Source organism: Schistocerca cancellata, chromosome 8 (genome assembly GCF_023864275.1).
Source record: "Schistocerca cancellata isolate TAMUIC-IGC-003103 chromosome 8, iqSchCanc2.1, whole genome shotgun sequence".
Taxonomy (NCBI): domain Eukaryota; kingdom Metazoa; phylum Arthropoda; class Insecta; order Orthoptera; family Acrididae; genus Schistocerca; species Schistocerca cancellata.
The window spans coordinates 517,643,961-517,660,756 of record NC_064633.1 but is presented as its reverse complement, the minus strand read 5'-3'; the positions used below and the strand labels follow the sequence as shown (position 1 = coordinate 517,660,756).

The window sequence follows — 16,796 nt, the reverse complement described above, 5'->3', positions numbered from 1 at the left end:
TTGCAACAAACGGTGTATTTCTATCGCTGCTCGTTTAGTTTTATTGCCGTTTCAAATATATCGGTCATTTTTGAAACACCCTGTATCACTACATTATATTTTGAAGAGAAGCAAAGCATGATCGGTAACTCAAACCGTCACTGACCTATAGTAGCACTCCAAGTATTACAGGCTCACAAAACCAGTTATTTTCGTCCTTCAGATTTTGAAAAGCTAAGACCTTCCAATTATTCTCATCCTTTAGATTTTGAACACCCAACACCTTCAGATATTTCGCAGACGAGTTCTACTACATCTGAAATTTTTTGCTTGGGTAAATTTTAGTTAAGTAAGATTCACCATGTAATTTATTGGCTACGAACTATTTCCTAAATTAAAAAACTGGAATATTTCCGTGATATTCATTCTATACATTTTTCAATAACTAAAGAAAGCCAAGGTGAATTTCGGAAAGCGAATTAAAGCTGAGGTAGAAGAAATGATATCTTTGCGGTTTGAAAATCGCTCTGTAATTCCGTCGGGAATGGCAAAGGACTTGGAAGATTAGTTGAACGGGATGGATGTCGAAAACATGTTATAACAAGGACACCAACAAAGGAAATGATACACTAGAAGTAGGAGATGACTTTTGGCATTTGAGCAGGAGAATAACGGACGATAGCCGAAGTAGTATATAAAACTCAGACCGTTACTGGCAAGAAAAGCGTTTCTGAAAAAGTGAAATTCGTTAACATGGAATGTAACTTTGAGTGTTAAGACATCTTTTCTGAAGGTATTTGTCTGGAGTGTTGCCTTACAAAGGAAATCAAAGCGAGGACGAGGAACATTTCAGATACTATATAAGAGAACAAAAGCTTTTGAAATATAGTGCTACAAAATAATGGCGAAAATTTGTAAGATATGTAATGAAGTATTGAATTGAAATGGGGAGAAAAGGAATTTATGGCGCAGCTTGACTATAAGAAGGGGTCAGTTAATAGGACGCACTGAGGCATCATGAAATTGTCTGTTTATAAGTGCAAGATAAGTGCGGTGGGTAAAAGCTGAAGATCGAGAATTATGTTTGACTTCAGTAAATAGGTTCAGTATTTCAAATGGGTGTAGGTTACAACAGCTATGCAGAAATGAAGCAGACTGATCAAGCTAGACCAGGCCTATAACTGAAGACAGCCGGCCGGGGTGGCCGAGCGGTTCTAGGTGCTTCAGTCAGGAACTTCGCGACCGCTGCGGTGGCAGGTTCGAATCCTGCCTCGGGCATGGATGTGTGTGATGTCCTTAGGTTAGTTAGGTTTAAGTAGTTCTAAGTTCTAGGTGACTGATGACCTCAGAAGTTAAGTCCCATAGTGCTCAGAGCCATTTATTTTAAACTGAAGACAACAACAGCTTCAGTTTTGAGCTGTCCAAAAACCATAATGGATGTTGTTGTCGTTGTTGTGGTCTTCAGTCGAAAGACTGGTTAAATAAGTCTCCATGCTACTCTATCCTCTGCAAACCTCTTCACCTCCAAATAACTACTGTTATCTACAGCGTTCTGAACCTGCTGATTGTATTCATCTCCTGGTTTCCCTCTACAATTTTTACCCCCAACCCTTCCCTCCAGCACTAAATTGGTGATCCTTTGTTAAGCCCTACCAACCGATCCCTTCCCCTGGTCAGGTTATGCCAGAAATTGTTGTTCTCTGCAGTTCTGTTCAGTACCTCTTCATTAGTTACGCGATCTATCCATCTGATGTTCAGCATTCTTCTATAGCACCACGCTTCAAAAGTTTCTATTCTCTTCTTGCCTAAGTCTTTTATCGTCCATTTTACACTTCCATACATGGCTACATTACAGCTGTCACTTCAATCTATATTCGATATTAACAAATCCCGATTCTTTAGAAATCCTTTTCTTGTCATTGTCAGTCTAGATTTTATATCTTCTCTATTTCGGCCATCATCAGTTATTTTGCTGCCTAAATAGAAAAACTCATCTACTACTGCAATTCTCTGGTTTCCTAATACGATTCCCTCAGCATCATCTGATTTAATTCGACTAAAATTATCCTTGTTTTGATTTTGTTGGTGTTCATCCTATATCTTCCTTTCAAGAGGCACGCCATTCCGTTACCTGCTCTTCTAAGACCTTTGCTGTCTCCGACAGAATTACAGTGTCATCGGCAAACCTTCCTACTAAACTTTAATTCGCTCTTCAAATTTTTCTTTGGTTCCCTTTACTGCTTGCTCAGTGTACAGATTGAATAATATCGGGCGGTTATAGTCTATAACCCTTTCTCAGTAAAATTTTGTACTTGTGGGGATCCAAAGCCTGTAATAAATGTAGACATGGTTCTTAGTATGATGTAATGCGATGTTTATTTAGTCGTGCGATTAGCTAAGTTCGACTAAGCCTCATTGTCAAGCACTGTTGTAACATCTGCATTTGAAGTCATTTTCTGATCTTTCTTAGTTACAAATAAAAAGTAGCCACATTCCGTTATTTTACGAAGGGTCCACTACAGTGATACTTTCTCAAATACTGATTTCCTTTAGTGACCATCGACTCTTAGAGCAGTCGTTTAGGTTTGTACCAGTTGTAAATAGCCTTTCGCTCCCTGTTTTTTTACCCCTGGTACCTTCAGAATTTTAAAGACAGTATTCCCGTAAACATTGTCAAAAGCTTTCTTGAAGTGGAACAAATGCTGTAAACGTAGGTTTTCTTTTGCTTAACATTTCTTCATAAAGATAAATCAGTCATTACTGCCTCACGTGTTCGTATATTTCAGCTGAATCCAAACTATACTTCCCCGAGGTTGGCTTCTACCATCTTTTACATTCATCTGTAAGAATTTCATGTAACATTTTGCAGCCGTGACTTACCAGACTGATAGGCAGGTAATATGAACATCTGTCAGCACCTGTTTTCTTTGTAATTGGAATTATTATATTGCTCTCGAAGTCTGAGGTTATTCCACCTCTCTCATTCATCTTGCACATCAGATGGCAAAGTTTGGTCATTGGTGGCTATTCCAAGGCTATCAGTGGCACTTAACGGAATTCCGTCAATTCCCAGGGCCTTGTCTGGACTTTCAGTGCTGTATCAAGTTCTTCTCGCATTATCATATCTCCCATCTCATCTTCATCTACGGCCTGTTATAAAGAATGTATGAAGTTGAAACCGAGGTTCAAGATTAAAATACTTTTTATGTTTCTGAAACATGTTTTGTTAACGGATCCCATTTTAATGGAGAGAATTATCAAGGTCAAAATTTACGACATTTCTCAGAATCTTCAACGACTGAAGAACAGTGAACTGTTACGAAGTAAATTTAGGTTAAAGGAGGTTAGGCACTGTGCAACTTTCAAATGAAATGGCGCGGCATAAAGCAACAGATTTGGATCTCAGAGCATAAACTGCGGATGTCTCTAACGATGATGATTAAAACGGTACAGGAAACTTGTTACAGCGAAACGGGGTTTCACATCTTGGCCGTCATTTGGCGAACCCATCTCCAGGATGTCTCAGCTGAAGAAGAGGTAAGTAATATAGTGCTGTTATAATTTGGCAGAAAATCTGTCACCAATGCTTAGACTTTTATTGTAACATATGAGACCTTGTTTAATTACAGTGGTGCAGACAGTAATTATCCGATTTCCCGGTGCATTAAGGACTCGCCGTGGAACCGGTTGCTGGCAGCGAGGACAGGACACGTACCGTTACACTCTTCCGAGGATCCGCCGTCGGAAATGCTGGCGCCGGGCGACGCCAGGACGGCGGGGGTGGAGCTGCCGCGCGCGCCCGGCCACAACGACGCGGACGTCGACGGCGAGGGGGAAGCGGCCAGCAGCGGGGAAGGGGAGGCGTCCTGCAGGACTTCCAGCGGCGGCAGCCGCACCTTGCCTGCGCAACAGCGTCGCAACTGCCGCTTCAGCGAGGCTATACTTACTCTCCTTACACTACATAACATTTTTCAGGTAATATGGTGAGTCACGAAGCCCCTGCAGCTAGGTGAGGTGCTGCACATGAATCTGCAGAAGTTTCATGTTTGACTGTAATAACCACAGAAACGGATTTAATATCCCCTCCGCACAGCAAATGATTACAAGTCGGATTGTTAACACATACACTGATGAGCCAAAACATTATAACCACCTGCTGCATAGACTCTTTTCCCGTCTTTGAGCCGGCCGAAGTGGCCGCGCGGTTCTGCCGCTGCAGTCTGGAACCGCGAGACCGCTACGGTCGCAGGTTCGAATCCTGCCTCGGGCATGGGTGTGTGTGATGTCCTTAGGTTAGTTAGGTTTAACTAGTTCTAAGTTCTAGGGGACTAATGACCTCAGCAGTTGAGTCCCGTAGTGCTCAGAGCCACTAGCCAGCCCGTCTTTGGAACGAAATACGTAACTAATACTGCGTATCAGGGATCCGATAGTTTGTTGGTAGGTTTGCGGAGGTATGATGCATTACAAGTCTTGGCACAGGTCATGTAATTCGCGTAAATAATGGCGCCAGATAGCGACCCAGATGGGTTCCACAGGATTTACATAAGGCGAATTTGATCGCCGAGAGATCAGGGTGAGGTCACTATAATGCTCCTCAAACCACTGTACACGGTTCTGGCTCCGAGACATTTGCTGCTGAAAGTTGATGTCGGCGTCGGGGAAGGCATCAAGCACGAACGGATGTAAGTGGTTCGCAGCTGTCAGCGTGTTTTCGATTGCTACCACAGGTCCCGTGCAAGCGCAGGAGAATGTCTCCCATGCCACAATACTGCTCCGGCCAGCCTCCGTCCGTGGCCCGCTGTGCGTTTCGAGCCGCCGTACATCTCGACGAGGGCGTTTGTGGAAACGATCATCGACCTAGTGTACCAAAAATGTAATTCATCGGACCCACTTCCACTGATCGACGATTTGGTATTATATCTCACATTGTACGCCAAGAAAGAGGGAAAACGAATAATTCGGAGCACCAGGTATAATTTCAGCCATACTATCGAATCTCGATTGTCCCGTGTCCACTGCAGTCGTAAGTGACGATGTCGCTGGGTTAACGTGTGGAACACCTAGGAGTGGTACGATCACCAGTGTGCTGCGAAACACTTGTGCGCGCACCAGCATTGTGCTGTTTCTATTGAGATGCCACAGATCACTATCTACCCTATCTTACAGCGCAGACAAGGCTTCGAACCCGCCGTTCTGTGAAGAGTCGTGGACTTCCAATTACACTCCTGGAAATTGAAATAAGAACACCGTGAATTCATTGTCCCAGGAAGGGGAAACTTTATTGACACATTCCTGGGGTCAGATACATCACATGATCACACTGACAGAACCACAGGCACATAGACACAGGCAACAGAGCATGCACAATGTCGGCACTAGTACAGTGTATATCCACCTTTCGCAGCAATGCAGGCTGCTATTCTCCCATGGAGACGATCGTAGAGATGCTGGATGTAGTCCTGTGGAACGGCTTGCCATGCTATTTCCACCTGGCGCCTCAGTTGGACCAGTGTTCGTGCTGGACGTGCAGACCGCGTGAGACGACGCTTCCTCCAGTCCCAAACATGCTCAATGGGGGACAGATCCGGAGATCTTGCTGGCCAGGGTAGTTGACTTACACCTTCTAGAGCACGTTGGGTGGCACGGGATACATGCGGACGTGCATTGTCCTGTTGGAACAGCAAGTTCCCTTGCCGGTCTAGGAATGGTAGAACGATGGGTTCGATGACGGTTTGGATGTACCGTGCACTATTCAGTGTCCCCTCGACGATCACCAGTGGTGTACGGCCAGTGTAGGAGATCGCTCCCCACACCATGATGCCGGGTGTTGGCCCTGTGTGCCTCGGTCGTATGCAGTCCTGATTGTGGCGCTCACCTGCACGGCGCCAAACACGCATACGACCATCATTGGCACCAAGGCAGAAGCGACTCTCATCGCTGAAGACGACACGTCTCCATTCGTCCCTCCATTCTCGCCTGTCGCGACACCACTGGAGGCGGGCTGCACGATGTTGGGGCGTGAGCGGAAGACGGCCTAACGGTGTGCGGGACCGTAGCCCAGCTTCATGGAGACGGTTGCGAATGGTCCTCGCCGATACCCCAGGAGCAACAGTGTCCCTAATTTGCTGGGAAGTGGCGGTGCGGTCCCCTACGGCACTGCGTAGGATCCTACGGTCTTGGCGTGCATCCGTGCGTCGCTGCGGTCCGGTCCCAGGTCGACGGGCACGTGCACCTTCCGCCGACCACTGGCGACAACATCGATGTACTGTGGAGACCTCACGCCCCACGTGTTGAGCAATTCGGCGGTACGTCCACCCGGCCTCCCGCATGCCCACTATACGCCCTCGCTCAAAGTCTGTCAACTGCACATACGGTTCACGTCCACGCTGTCGCGGCATGCTACCAGTGTTAAAGACTGCGATGGAGCTCCGTATGCCACGGCAAACTGGCTGACACTGACGGCGGCGGTGCACAAATGCTGCGCAGCCAGCGCCATTCGACGGCCAACACCGCGGTTCCTGGTGTGTCCGCTGTGCCGTGCGTGTGATCATTGCTTGTACAGCCCTCTCGCAGTGTCCGGAGCAAGTATGGTGGGTCTGACACACCGGTGTCAATGTGTTCTTTTTTCCATTTCCAGGAGTGTATTTAGCGCCTAGTGATAGTTTCATTGCCCTTCTACCTCTTTCCGTAGAATCTCAGGAGGTTAGCACGTGAACATTCGACCAGCTTCGCCGTTTTCGAGTTACTCGTTCACAGGCTCTGCGTAATAATAACCTGTCCTTCGTCAAAGTCGCTTATCTCGATGCATTTCATCATTTACAGCCCATATATTTTCTAGGGTCATCCCCTTCCGTGTCTGCTCCGCTGAGGCACTTTTGCTACCGCGTCACGTGCCCGCAACGCCACGAGGCGGCAGCCAACGTCACGGCGTAAAGTAGTCATAATGTTTTGGCTGCTCAGAGTATTCATTATTTGTGGAACAGTGGAGGTGGTTGTTCATGGTCACTTAATTATAGAACTTACAGGCGCTAAGTCTATTTGTAAGTAGGCTGTTTATGTTTTCTTTATGTAAGAAGGCTGTTTATGTTTTCTTATCGGCAACGTTACGTAGCGCTCGGTATGAAAATCACTGGCTGTGCTGTGTGCAGTCTGTGGCTAGTTTGCATTGTTGTCTGCCATTGTAGTGTTGGGCAGCTGGATGTGAACAGCGCGTAGCGTTGCACAGTTGGAGGTGAGCCGCCAGCAGTGGTGGATGTGGGGAGAGAGATGGCGGAGTTTTGAAATTGAACTGCTATATATATTATGATTATTAAGGTAAATACAGTGTTTGTTCTCTATTAAAATCTTTCATTTGCTAACTATGCCTATCAGTAGTTAGTGCCATCAGTAGTTTGAATCTTTTATTTAGCTGGCAGTAGTGGCGCTCGCTGTATTGAAGTAGTTCGTGTAACGAAGATTTTTGGTGAGGTAAGTGATTTGTGAAAGGTATAGGAAGAAAAAAAAAAAAAAAAAAAAAAAAAAAAAAAGGACGTTTCATATTGTATTCCAATTACGTTTTTAATGTAAGTGTATTCTGTTGCGATGATAATGTTACAGTCCGATTGTTTTCATTAACTGCTTGCATGGATCATAAATTTATCTACGAAAGCGCACAGTTTACTTAAAACTGCGCATTTTGGGTTTTACTTGCATTACTAAACCACATGTTAAACAGACTCGACTGCTTTCAGACCGTAGAAAAAATGTAGTGAAATATCTCTGGACGCATGATGTATCATGTTCGATATCGGTAATATATTTTGTTCCCAACTAGGGCTTTTAACTTGCGCGACTTTTCTGTCGACTAAGGCTCATTTTGTTTGGTTATCTATCTCAGATCTAGGTCATCAGAGACTGCCACCTTACTGTTGACGAGAAGGATTGTGCCCTCTGTAATGACCCATAGAGTCAAGCTGGTGGGAGGTGAAGCTCTTGGCAGTGCTAGTCAGTCCACAACGTAGGGGTTGGGGGAGTGGCAAGTGGACTCTTCTAGGCCTAGGAAAGCCAAATCTGCAGGCCGGAGTGGCCGTGCGGTTCTAGGCGCTACAGTCTGGAACCGAGCGACCGCCACGGTCGCAGGTTCGAATCCTGCCTCGGGCATGGATGTGTGTGTTGTCCTTAGGTTAGTTAGGTTTAAGTAGTTCTAAGTTCTAGGGGACTTATGACCACTGCAGTTGAGTCCCATAGTGCTCAGAGCCATTTGAACCATTTGATACCGTAGGAAACCTCAAGAGATGGACCGATGGCTGTAGCAACCTTTTAAGGGAGCCAACTTGAAAAGAAAAACAGGTGTGTTGGGGCACATAAAGAGGGCAGGCCCACCATCTAACTACGCCACTGCAGGCCGGTATTTTGGAACAGGAGAATTATAATATTCCTCAGAATCTCCAGCATGAACCGATAAACCGAAGGCAACACTGATGTACAACGGGAACAAACGACTTGGAATAGACAGTGTCCTCAAATCGGCTACTTAGAGTTCATAAAATACTGACATGGCCATTATAATGGAAAGCAAAAAGAAATCAAAAGGTTCCATACCAATAAACAGATATGACTTGCTCTAGAGTGGAGTCCGTTAGAAGGAAAGAGCCTGTGCTGGAGCTGCTATTCTGTGTAAGACAGAAATGTGTGGGTTATGAAAAGACGCTCGATCATCGTAGGTCATTCTATATAACTCTCTACGCACAGTCATCGTGCTAGTTTGACTGCTGGTAGCATCTGGGAGTGATTCCTTCTGCTGATTTCAAACGATTTCTTTACAACCACCTTCGTCAGTGCTTGGCGATCCCTGTCTGTCTGATCTCGGTTTAGCTGTGTCTCCCCTTGAGAATCACACTCAGCAACGATCGAATTGGGGAACTTCAGAAGGGTCGAAATATGGTTCAAATGGCTCTGGGCACTATGGGACTTAACTTCTATGTCATCAGTCCCCTATAACTTAGAACTACTTAAACCTTACTAACCTAAGGACATGATACACATCCATGCCCGAGGCAGGATTCGAACCTGCGACTGTAGCGGTCGCGCGGTTCCAGACTGTAGCGCCCAGAACCGCTCGGCCATCCCGGCCGGCGGTCGAAATACAGGGTGATTAAAAAAGAATACCACAACTTTAGGAATATAAAACTCTGCAACGACAAAAGGCAGAGCTAAGCACTATCTGTCGGCGAATTAAGGGAGCTATAAAGTTTCATTTAGTTGTACATTTGTTCGCTTGAGGCGCTGTTGACTAGGCGTCAGCGTCAGTTGATGCTAAGATGGCGACCGCTCAACAGAAAGCTGGCCTCCTAGAAGCCCTGATCTTACCCCCTGCGATTTTTTCTTATGGGGGTATGTTAAGGATATGGTGTTTCGGCCACCTCTCCCAGCCACCATTGATGATTTGAAACGAGAAATAACAGCAGCTATCCAAACTGTTACGCCTGATATGCTACAGAGAGTGTGGAACGAGTTGGAGTATCGGGTTGATATTGCTCGAGTGTCTGGAGGGGGCCATATTGAACATATCTGAACTTGGTTCAAATGGTTCAAATGGCTCTGAGCACTATGGGACTCAACTGCTGAGGTCATTAGTCCCCTAGAACTTAGAACTAGTTAAACCTAACTAACCTAAGGACATCACAAATATCCATGCCCGAAGCAGGATTCGAACCTGCGACCGTAGCGGTCTTGCGGGTCCAGACTGCAGCGCCTTTAACCGCACGGCCACTTCGGCCGGCTGAACTTGTTTTTGAGTGAAAAAACTTTTTTAAATACTCTTTGTAATGATGTATAACAGAAGGTTATATTATGTTTCTTTCATTAAATACACATTTTTAAAGTTGTGGTATTCTTTTTGAATCACCCTGTATGCCTGGTGGGTTTGTAATTCGCATGACGTACAGTGTCTAGTCTCGTTCGACGCCACTGATCTCTGCTTGCTGACCCATTGTGCTGTTACTTTTTCTTCACTGACAACACAATACTCCCGGCCTCCTTCTGAACTGGCGGGTCCATCTCTGGTGACATTCCGCATTATACAGGGGTGCACAGACACTTTTCGTCAGTGTACTCAGGCAACCGATAACTTGGTTTCTCCGTAGCCGCTTGTTGTCGCGCCAAGTGAACTGCAGGTGTGGGGCGGCTGCTGTACTTACTGGGGGCGGCATGGGGCGGGGAGGCGGGCGGCGACGTCCTGGCGGGCGAGGGCGGCAGCGCGTGCGCCGTGTGGTGGGCGGCGGCGCCCACCCCCGCGTGGGGCGGCGGCCCGTCGCACGCCGCCAGCAGCTGCAGCGCCAGCGAGTGCGTGTCCGCGAAGCGCACGCACGCGCGCACCAGCGCCGACTCCTCCTCCGCCGAGCACATCTGCCACGAGTCCAGCCGCTCGCCGCACGCGTCCTGAAGCCACATAAAAACCACTCACTCGTGTGCCGAGCCAGTGACCAATGACGGATGGAGCGAGGAGGACATCAAAAGCAGACTAGCACTGGAAAAAAGGGCATTCCTCGTCAAGAGATGCCTACTAGCTTCGAACGTAGTTCTTAATTTGAGGCACCAATTTCTGATCGTGTACGTTTGGACCACAGCACTGTACGGTAGTGGAAATTGGACTGTGGGAAAAGCGGAACAGAAGAGAATCGAGGCATTTGAGATGTAGTGCTACAGACGAATCTTGAAAATTTGGTGGACTCATAAGTTAGTGATGAGGAGGTTTTGCGCAGAATCGGAGATGAACGGAATATGAGGGAAACACTGACAAGGAGTAGGGTTGGTTGGTTGGTTGGTTTGGGGAAGGAGACCAGATAGCGTGGTCATCGGTCTCAGCGGATTAGGGAAGTATGGGGAAGGAAGTCGGCCGTGCCCTTTCAGAGGAACCATCCCGGCATTTGCCTGGAGTGATTTAGGGAAATCACGGAAAACCTAAATCAGGATGGCCGGACGCGGGATTGAACCGTCGTCCTCCGAGTCCAGTGTCTAACCACTGCGCCACCTCGCTCGGTCACAAGGAGTAGGGACAGGATGATAGGACATCTGTTAAGACATCAGCGAATGATATCCGTGGTACTAGAGGGAGCAACAGAAGGCAAAGAGTGTAGAGGAAGATACAGATTGGAATACCTCCAGCAAATAATTGAGGACTTAGGCTGCCAGTGGTCCTCTGATATGAAGAGGTTGGCACAGGAGAGGAATTCTTGGCGGGCCCGCATGCCGCACCAAACCAGTCAGAAGACTGATGACTAAAAATAAAAATTAAAAAAACGTGTCCCCAATACGCAATGTTTCCACAACGTATACGATATTCATACTTCTTTTCATGTGAGTCCCGACGTAATTGGCGATTTTCAATTAAATGGAAAGAAGAATTCGTCATGAATAGTTGGTGATTGCTCAGCTGTGAATTGCACTAAACATTGCAAAAATGGTTTTTTACGTCTTTACAATTCCAAGCGATCGCAAACGAAGAAAAAAAGGGGTCACGATCTCACAACTGGGAACAAGTGTCTGGCGCTCAACCGTGTGTTGTAACTGTATATTAAGAAAAGTAGTTCTAAACATGAAACCAAATGTTTACAACTGCGTTTTCTTCCCCAGTCGAAAACTATACTGAATCAGTTCGTCTCAAAATTTTTCGGCTCCTGACGTATTTTCGGAATTCGGAAAGTTCAGTGGAATATTCACTGGGATTTATTTGTAAGTCTTTATCGTAACCATAAATACATAAACTGAATAATATGTAACCGCAGTTCTATTTATGTACAATAGGATGAGTCATAATAAAAATATTTTTATAGCGGACTGGTCATTGTGAGGGAACCTGTGTAAGTGACATAACTTCAAAGAATAAAGTTTTGACCACAACTCAGCAAACTAGAAATGATCTGTTTTATTTTTGTGTTAATCACAAAGACTTTTCACAGCAGCGTGAATTCCAGATATTCACACTTCGTGTTTGGGAGTGTGGGCGGGGGAAAGAGGGGGTGGGGTGGTTACTCAGACCTCCCTGCAGGGCAGCACCTAATTTAACCTAATGAGCAAAAAATAACATAAAATCTTACTTTTGGGAAATACGCCTGTATGGATGTACTTCTAAGGTTGACTTCATGTATGTCATAATTCTAGGGCCTTTTAAATAATGCCAATGTTGTGGGATATTAATATTACACCTTCGTGATCCTACTCCCTTTCTGCATGAACACGTGAGAATGCGGAATGGGTTTAACACCCACAAGGTAAATAATGCCGAATCTTAAGAGTTGGCGAAAACATGGCGGACGATTCGGCCCAGTAAATAACTCTACTACCGGCCGCGCACGCCGGCTCACGCTGTTTCCTGATACGTACAGTTCACCAGTTTCCAGTACATACATGATCCCACTGAAAATCACGCTTCAATATTTTTTCAAGGTGGTGCTCAACAGTTGCAATATGTTTAATGAGATACACGTTCCCATACACAATCAAATGCGCTATTAACATAACTGAAGTGTTTTAGCTTAGAAGTCATAGTTTTCGAGCCATTCAAGAAAAATGTACGAAAGTGACCTCCAAACACTGCTCCACGCGCATACTCAGCCCCCACCGTTCAGGATTTCTAGTGTATTGTTCATGGCACTCCCTCCTACCACCGTACAAAAATTTGTGACTGCGCTAATTATTTCTCAAATTAGACTTTTTTTCATCTTCATTGGCTGGCCTTATTACACCATCGGCTTAGTCGAGCAAACAGAAATTATAAAGCTGACCTATGTGTAAATTTTATGCATTTTAACAGCATAAAAGAAACAGTTGCAGCATTGTTATTCGTCAGATCTTCCAACTGCAAAACTACCATGATTGTAAGGTTTTAGTGTGGCTCGAATTGTCAACGTAATTAGCTTTAGCGCTACGTTTACAGAAGACGTTTCTGGTTCATATCCTCACGGTCACGTTTGAATTAATAACGTTAACGAATCAGTCGATTATGCTGGTGGCGTAATACCCCAATGAATAGAGACCAAAAATTTTCGAATATTGTGACTATTTTGTTTAGTCTTAAATTTTTGTATAGTGGTAGGAAGGAGTACCACAAACAACATACTAGGAATCGTGACTGGTGAGGGATGAGTTTTGGAGTGCAGGTGCATTTGAAGGTTATTTTTGTACGTTTTTCTTAAATAACTCGAATACAGTGTCCTCCAACGAAGGCGCATCCCATTTGGAAGTTTAACTACTTTAAATTTCCTACAAAAAGGTCGTATTCATTGTTTTTGTAGGACTAACAGTTCGTGCGTTGCGAACGAGAAAATATGAAAATCTGGGGCATGGGTTTTGAAGGCTAGAAATAGCATTGAGGGTTGCCTAAAAAGATTTCGGTTGTGGCAGCTCAATCGACCTTAATGAATCAAAGTTCTGTGCCACGTTTTATTGTCTGCTAATCTCGGGAACCATTTGAATGCGGCTTTCACTAGTTGATAGATTGATCACCTAGGGCGATACGCTTATATCACTACTAATTACGCTGCCTGAAAAACAAAGTAAGTCACTTAGAAGTGGAGAAGGAGAGGAAATGAAACTGAACGGGTTGACAGAGTATATCACGTTATTCCATTGATTACATAACAGAGTCACTTATACAAAGAAATCGGCAGTATGATCCCACTTAGCAGTATGACATTACACCTCTCCTGGCCTGGATGCATCCACTTATTCTGTTGAGAAGGGTATCATGCTGGCTGGCGCTGTATCTGAGGCAAGTTGGCCCACAAACGTTGCAGGCTAACTGGTCCTTGAAGTTCTAGATAATGGCACAGCATGGAGTCGACCTTCGCGCTGCTCCCTCACGTGTTTTATCGGACACATATGGGGAACTTGGTGGCCACGGGAGAATCTCAGCATCGTGCAGATAGTTCATAGACAAACGTGCCATGAATGGCGGAGCATTATCGTGTTGAAAAATTGCACTACGGTGCTGTCGCGTTTAAGGTAATAAATGAGGACGCAAGATGTCTGTGAGGTATCGTCGTGCTGTGAGACGAAGTCATACCCGTTGGATCAACCCACCACGGCAACAAGAGTAACGCCGCTAAGCCACCATGGCACCAAGAGTAACTTTGGAACAATGGGACCTTTCTCCCTGTTACCACCATAGTAGCCGACGATGGTTATACAGGATAGTGTAGAACCGCAGTTTATCACAGGATAAAAAAAAAAAAAACAATTAAAAAAATGTTGCGGATAGTAGTTGCCTTGTGTGAACTACATAATTCCTCGTAAGATCTGTCGCCTTTCTAAAGAATACGTTGCAGGCGACGTAACTTACTCGACAACTTTATTTCTGTCACTGGTACATGACTGACTGAAAGAAGTGAAATGCCATTTTAGCACATGTAATGGGATCGTTAATAAGAGTGACCCAGTGTATGACGTAGTAACATATTTTGGTCGATGCCTTGCGCACTGACCGTCCTGCATGATTTTTGAGAAGGTAAAAAACACGGAGCAATCACTTGAGCAGTTTGTGACTACGGTCGTGAACTAACAATGCGGCCCGCCGCATTACCTCATGTTATTCCCCTGTGTTAATTCAGCTGTCGATGGTTTAGTACCTTATAAGAAAGCGTTTCTAAGCCTTGCGTTGCACTGACATCTGGAATGATAGTACGCCGCAACAAATACTTCGAATTGTGAAACACTCCCAGCAGCAACTATCACTACGGTGAAATTTGAGACCGGCGGGGGTGGCCGAACGGTTCTAGGCGCTTCAGTCTAGAACCGTACGACCGCTACGGCCGCAGGTTCTAATCCTGCCTCGGGGATGGATGTGTGTGATGTCCTTAGGTTAGTTAGGTTTAAGTAGTTCTAGGGGACTGATGACCTCAGAAGTTAAGTCCCATAGTGCTCAAAGCCATTTTTTTCAAATTTGAGGCGTCTACCTCAAGGGCATCGAGCTGGGTAATGCAATGGTAAGACAAGTACACTCGCATTCTGGGGGACATTGGTTCAAAACCCAGTGCCGCTATCCGGATATTGGCTCTCCATGACTTATCTAAATTCTGAAGACGCCATGATAGTTCTTTCCATTTCCTTCTTCTGTCCTGCTTTTCTTATGATATCTTAGTGCCCTATTAAGGTTATCTCTTCCGCTGGCGAAACTCTTCTCCATCTCTCTTTTTTTCTCGTCGTGAAATGTTAGTTGGTGTGTACTTTTTTCCATGTCCCTCGAGATGCGGCACATTTATTCCCTTGATTCGTAACTTGTATCTTTTCTTTTTAGGTCCAGTATCTTCCTAAAGATATTCTATTCTTCGTTTGTTTTCTGTATATCGTTTTTACAACTCTACCATCTCATGCTTAGATAACACTGCGTTCGTCGCTGGTGTCTTGAAATCACTAGTTTTAACGTCCGTTGTTATCCTCTCTTGACAACAAAATTTCTTGGACATAGAGAAGTAGTTGTGATATTCTTCGTCCCCCGTTTCACTTCTTCATTACTGCTATATTTCCTGTTACTTATTCTCTTAGATTAATGCGTCAGTGTGCTGTACGGTGCCTCCTGATGTTTCAAATCTAAGTGGCAGGCAATATCATCTTGTTGTGGGCAGTATTTAGTCCTACTCTTGTAATAATATAAACGTATCAGTATTCCGTCCCACTTAGTATCACAATGACATCCGCAAATGGAAGATATCCTCGTATGTCCTGCAGTCGTTTTTGTCCTGCTTTCCGAGGTTGTTGCTTTCCGCTGTGATCGCTTCATCGTGTACAAGACAGAACAGCATGGGAAAAAGCCAGTCTCCCTGTTTGACGTGCACCATAGTATGAAAAGGAATGCTTACCAATATCATCCTTGCCTTAATATCTCTTAATAATTCAGTTCTCCTGTAGCGTCTTCTCATCCTGTCTACTGTTCTTCATGATCTTCGCTTTCTTGAAATACCGAAACGTTACAGCTGTTTTATTGTCCTTCAAGGGTCTGTGTCCTATCAGTGGTATAAGCGTCAAGTTCTCCATACCTTCCTGCGCTCTTCTACCGCCTCCTTGCTAGGCTCCTACTGCACTTTCAGTTCTGCTATGTTAATAAAAGATGTAGGCAGCAACTTGTAGCCAACATGTATGACGTATGTTCCCCCGTAATGGTTTACCCTTCGATAAATCACTGTACTATGACAACACATTTCCATTCTTCGAGCAGTTTCCGTGTCTTCCAAATGCGATTAGTAACTTTTGTCACTTTGTCTAAACCTGTTATCCATGCACAATTTTATAATCTGATAAGTATAGTCGAGACTCTTCTAAAATTCGTTCGTCCTCTTTATCGTGATTGTAAGATGGGAGGAGACTTTTCGTAAGAGCGATGCCGGAACCTGCGTGTGGAATTCCCCCTGACGGCGGGAGTTTCTGTGCGGTACAGAGTCCGCCCTTTCCGTGCCGCCCATGCGGTGAAGCCAGAATGTAAAACAGGCGCTGCGACGCAGCAGAGACGGCAATTTACATCGAGACCGAGTGTGAGAACATTTCGCGTGGGAAAGAAACCCAGCCTCGTCGTAATCGTCACGCATCTCATTTCCTTCTGTTCAGAAATTCAGAGACATTTCCCCGTACCCTGTCCTTTCCCCTTTTTCAGTCTCCGCCTCCTGCATCTTTTGTACGTATCCCGAAAAACGTTTGACTCGACACAAAACCGATGTTTATTAACGGAAATAAGATTTTGTGGGGGAACAAGCAGAATTTGTGACTTTATTGATTGCTTGGTAGGGAGGAAGCCGCGTGTTATCTTGGGATGGATATTCATCGATAGATGAAGTGACTTTCAGGTC

At 45.2% G+C, this 16,796-nt stretch overlaps 1 protein-coding gene across 1 annotated transcript in view; it reads right to left on the bottom strand.

Moving 5' to 3' along the window:
- Positions 1-16,796, bottom strand: part of LOC126095663 (zinc finger protein basonuclin-2-like) — a 199,373-nt gene that overhangs the window by 34,496 nt on the left and 148,081 nt on the right. The window contains exons 5-6 of the mRNA XM_049910420.1: positions 10,158-10,398; positions 3,695-3,880 (exon numbers count right to left, since the gene is read on the bottom strand). Coding sequence (XP_049766377.1) covers positions 3,695-3,880; positions 10,158-10,398 — 427 coding nt within the window. The remainder of the gene's footprint in view (positions 1-3,694; positions 3,881-10,157; positions 10,399-16,796) is intronic.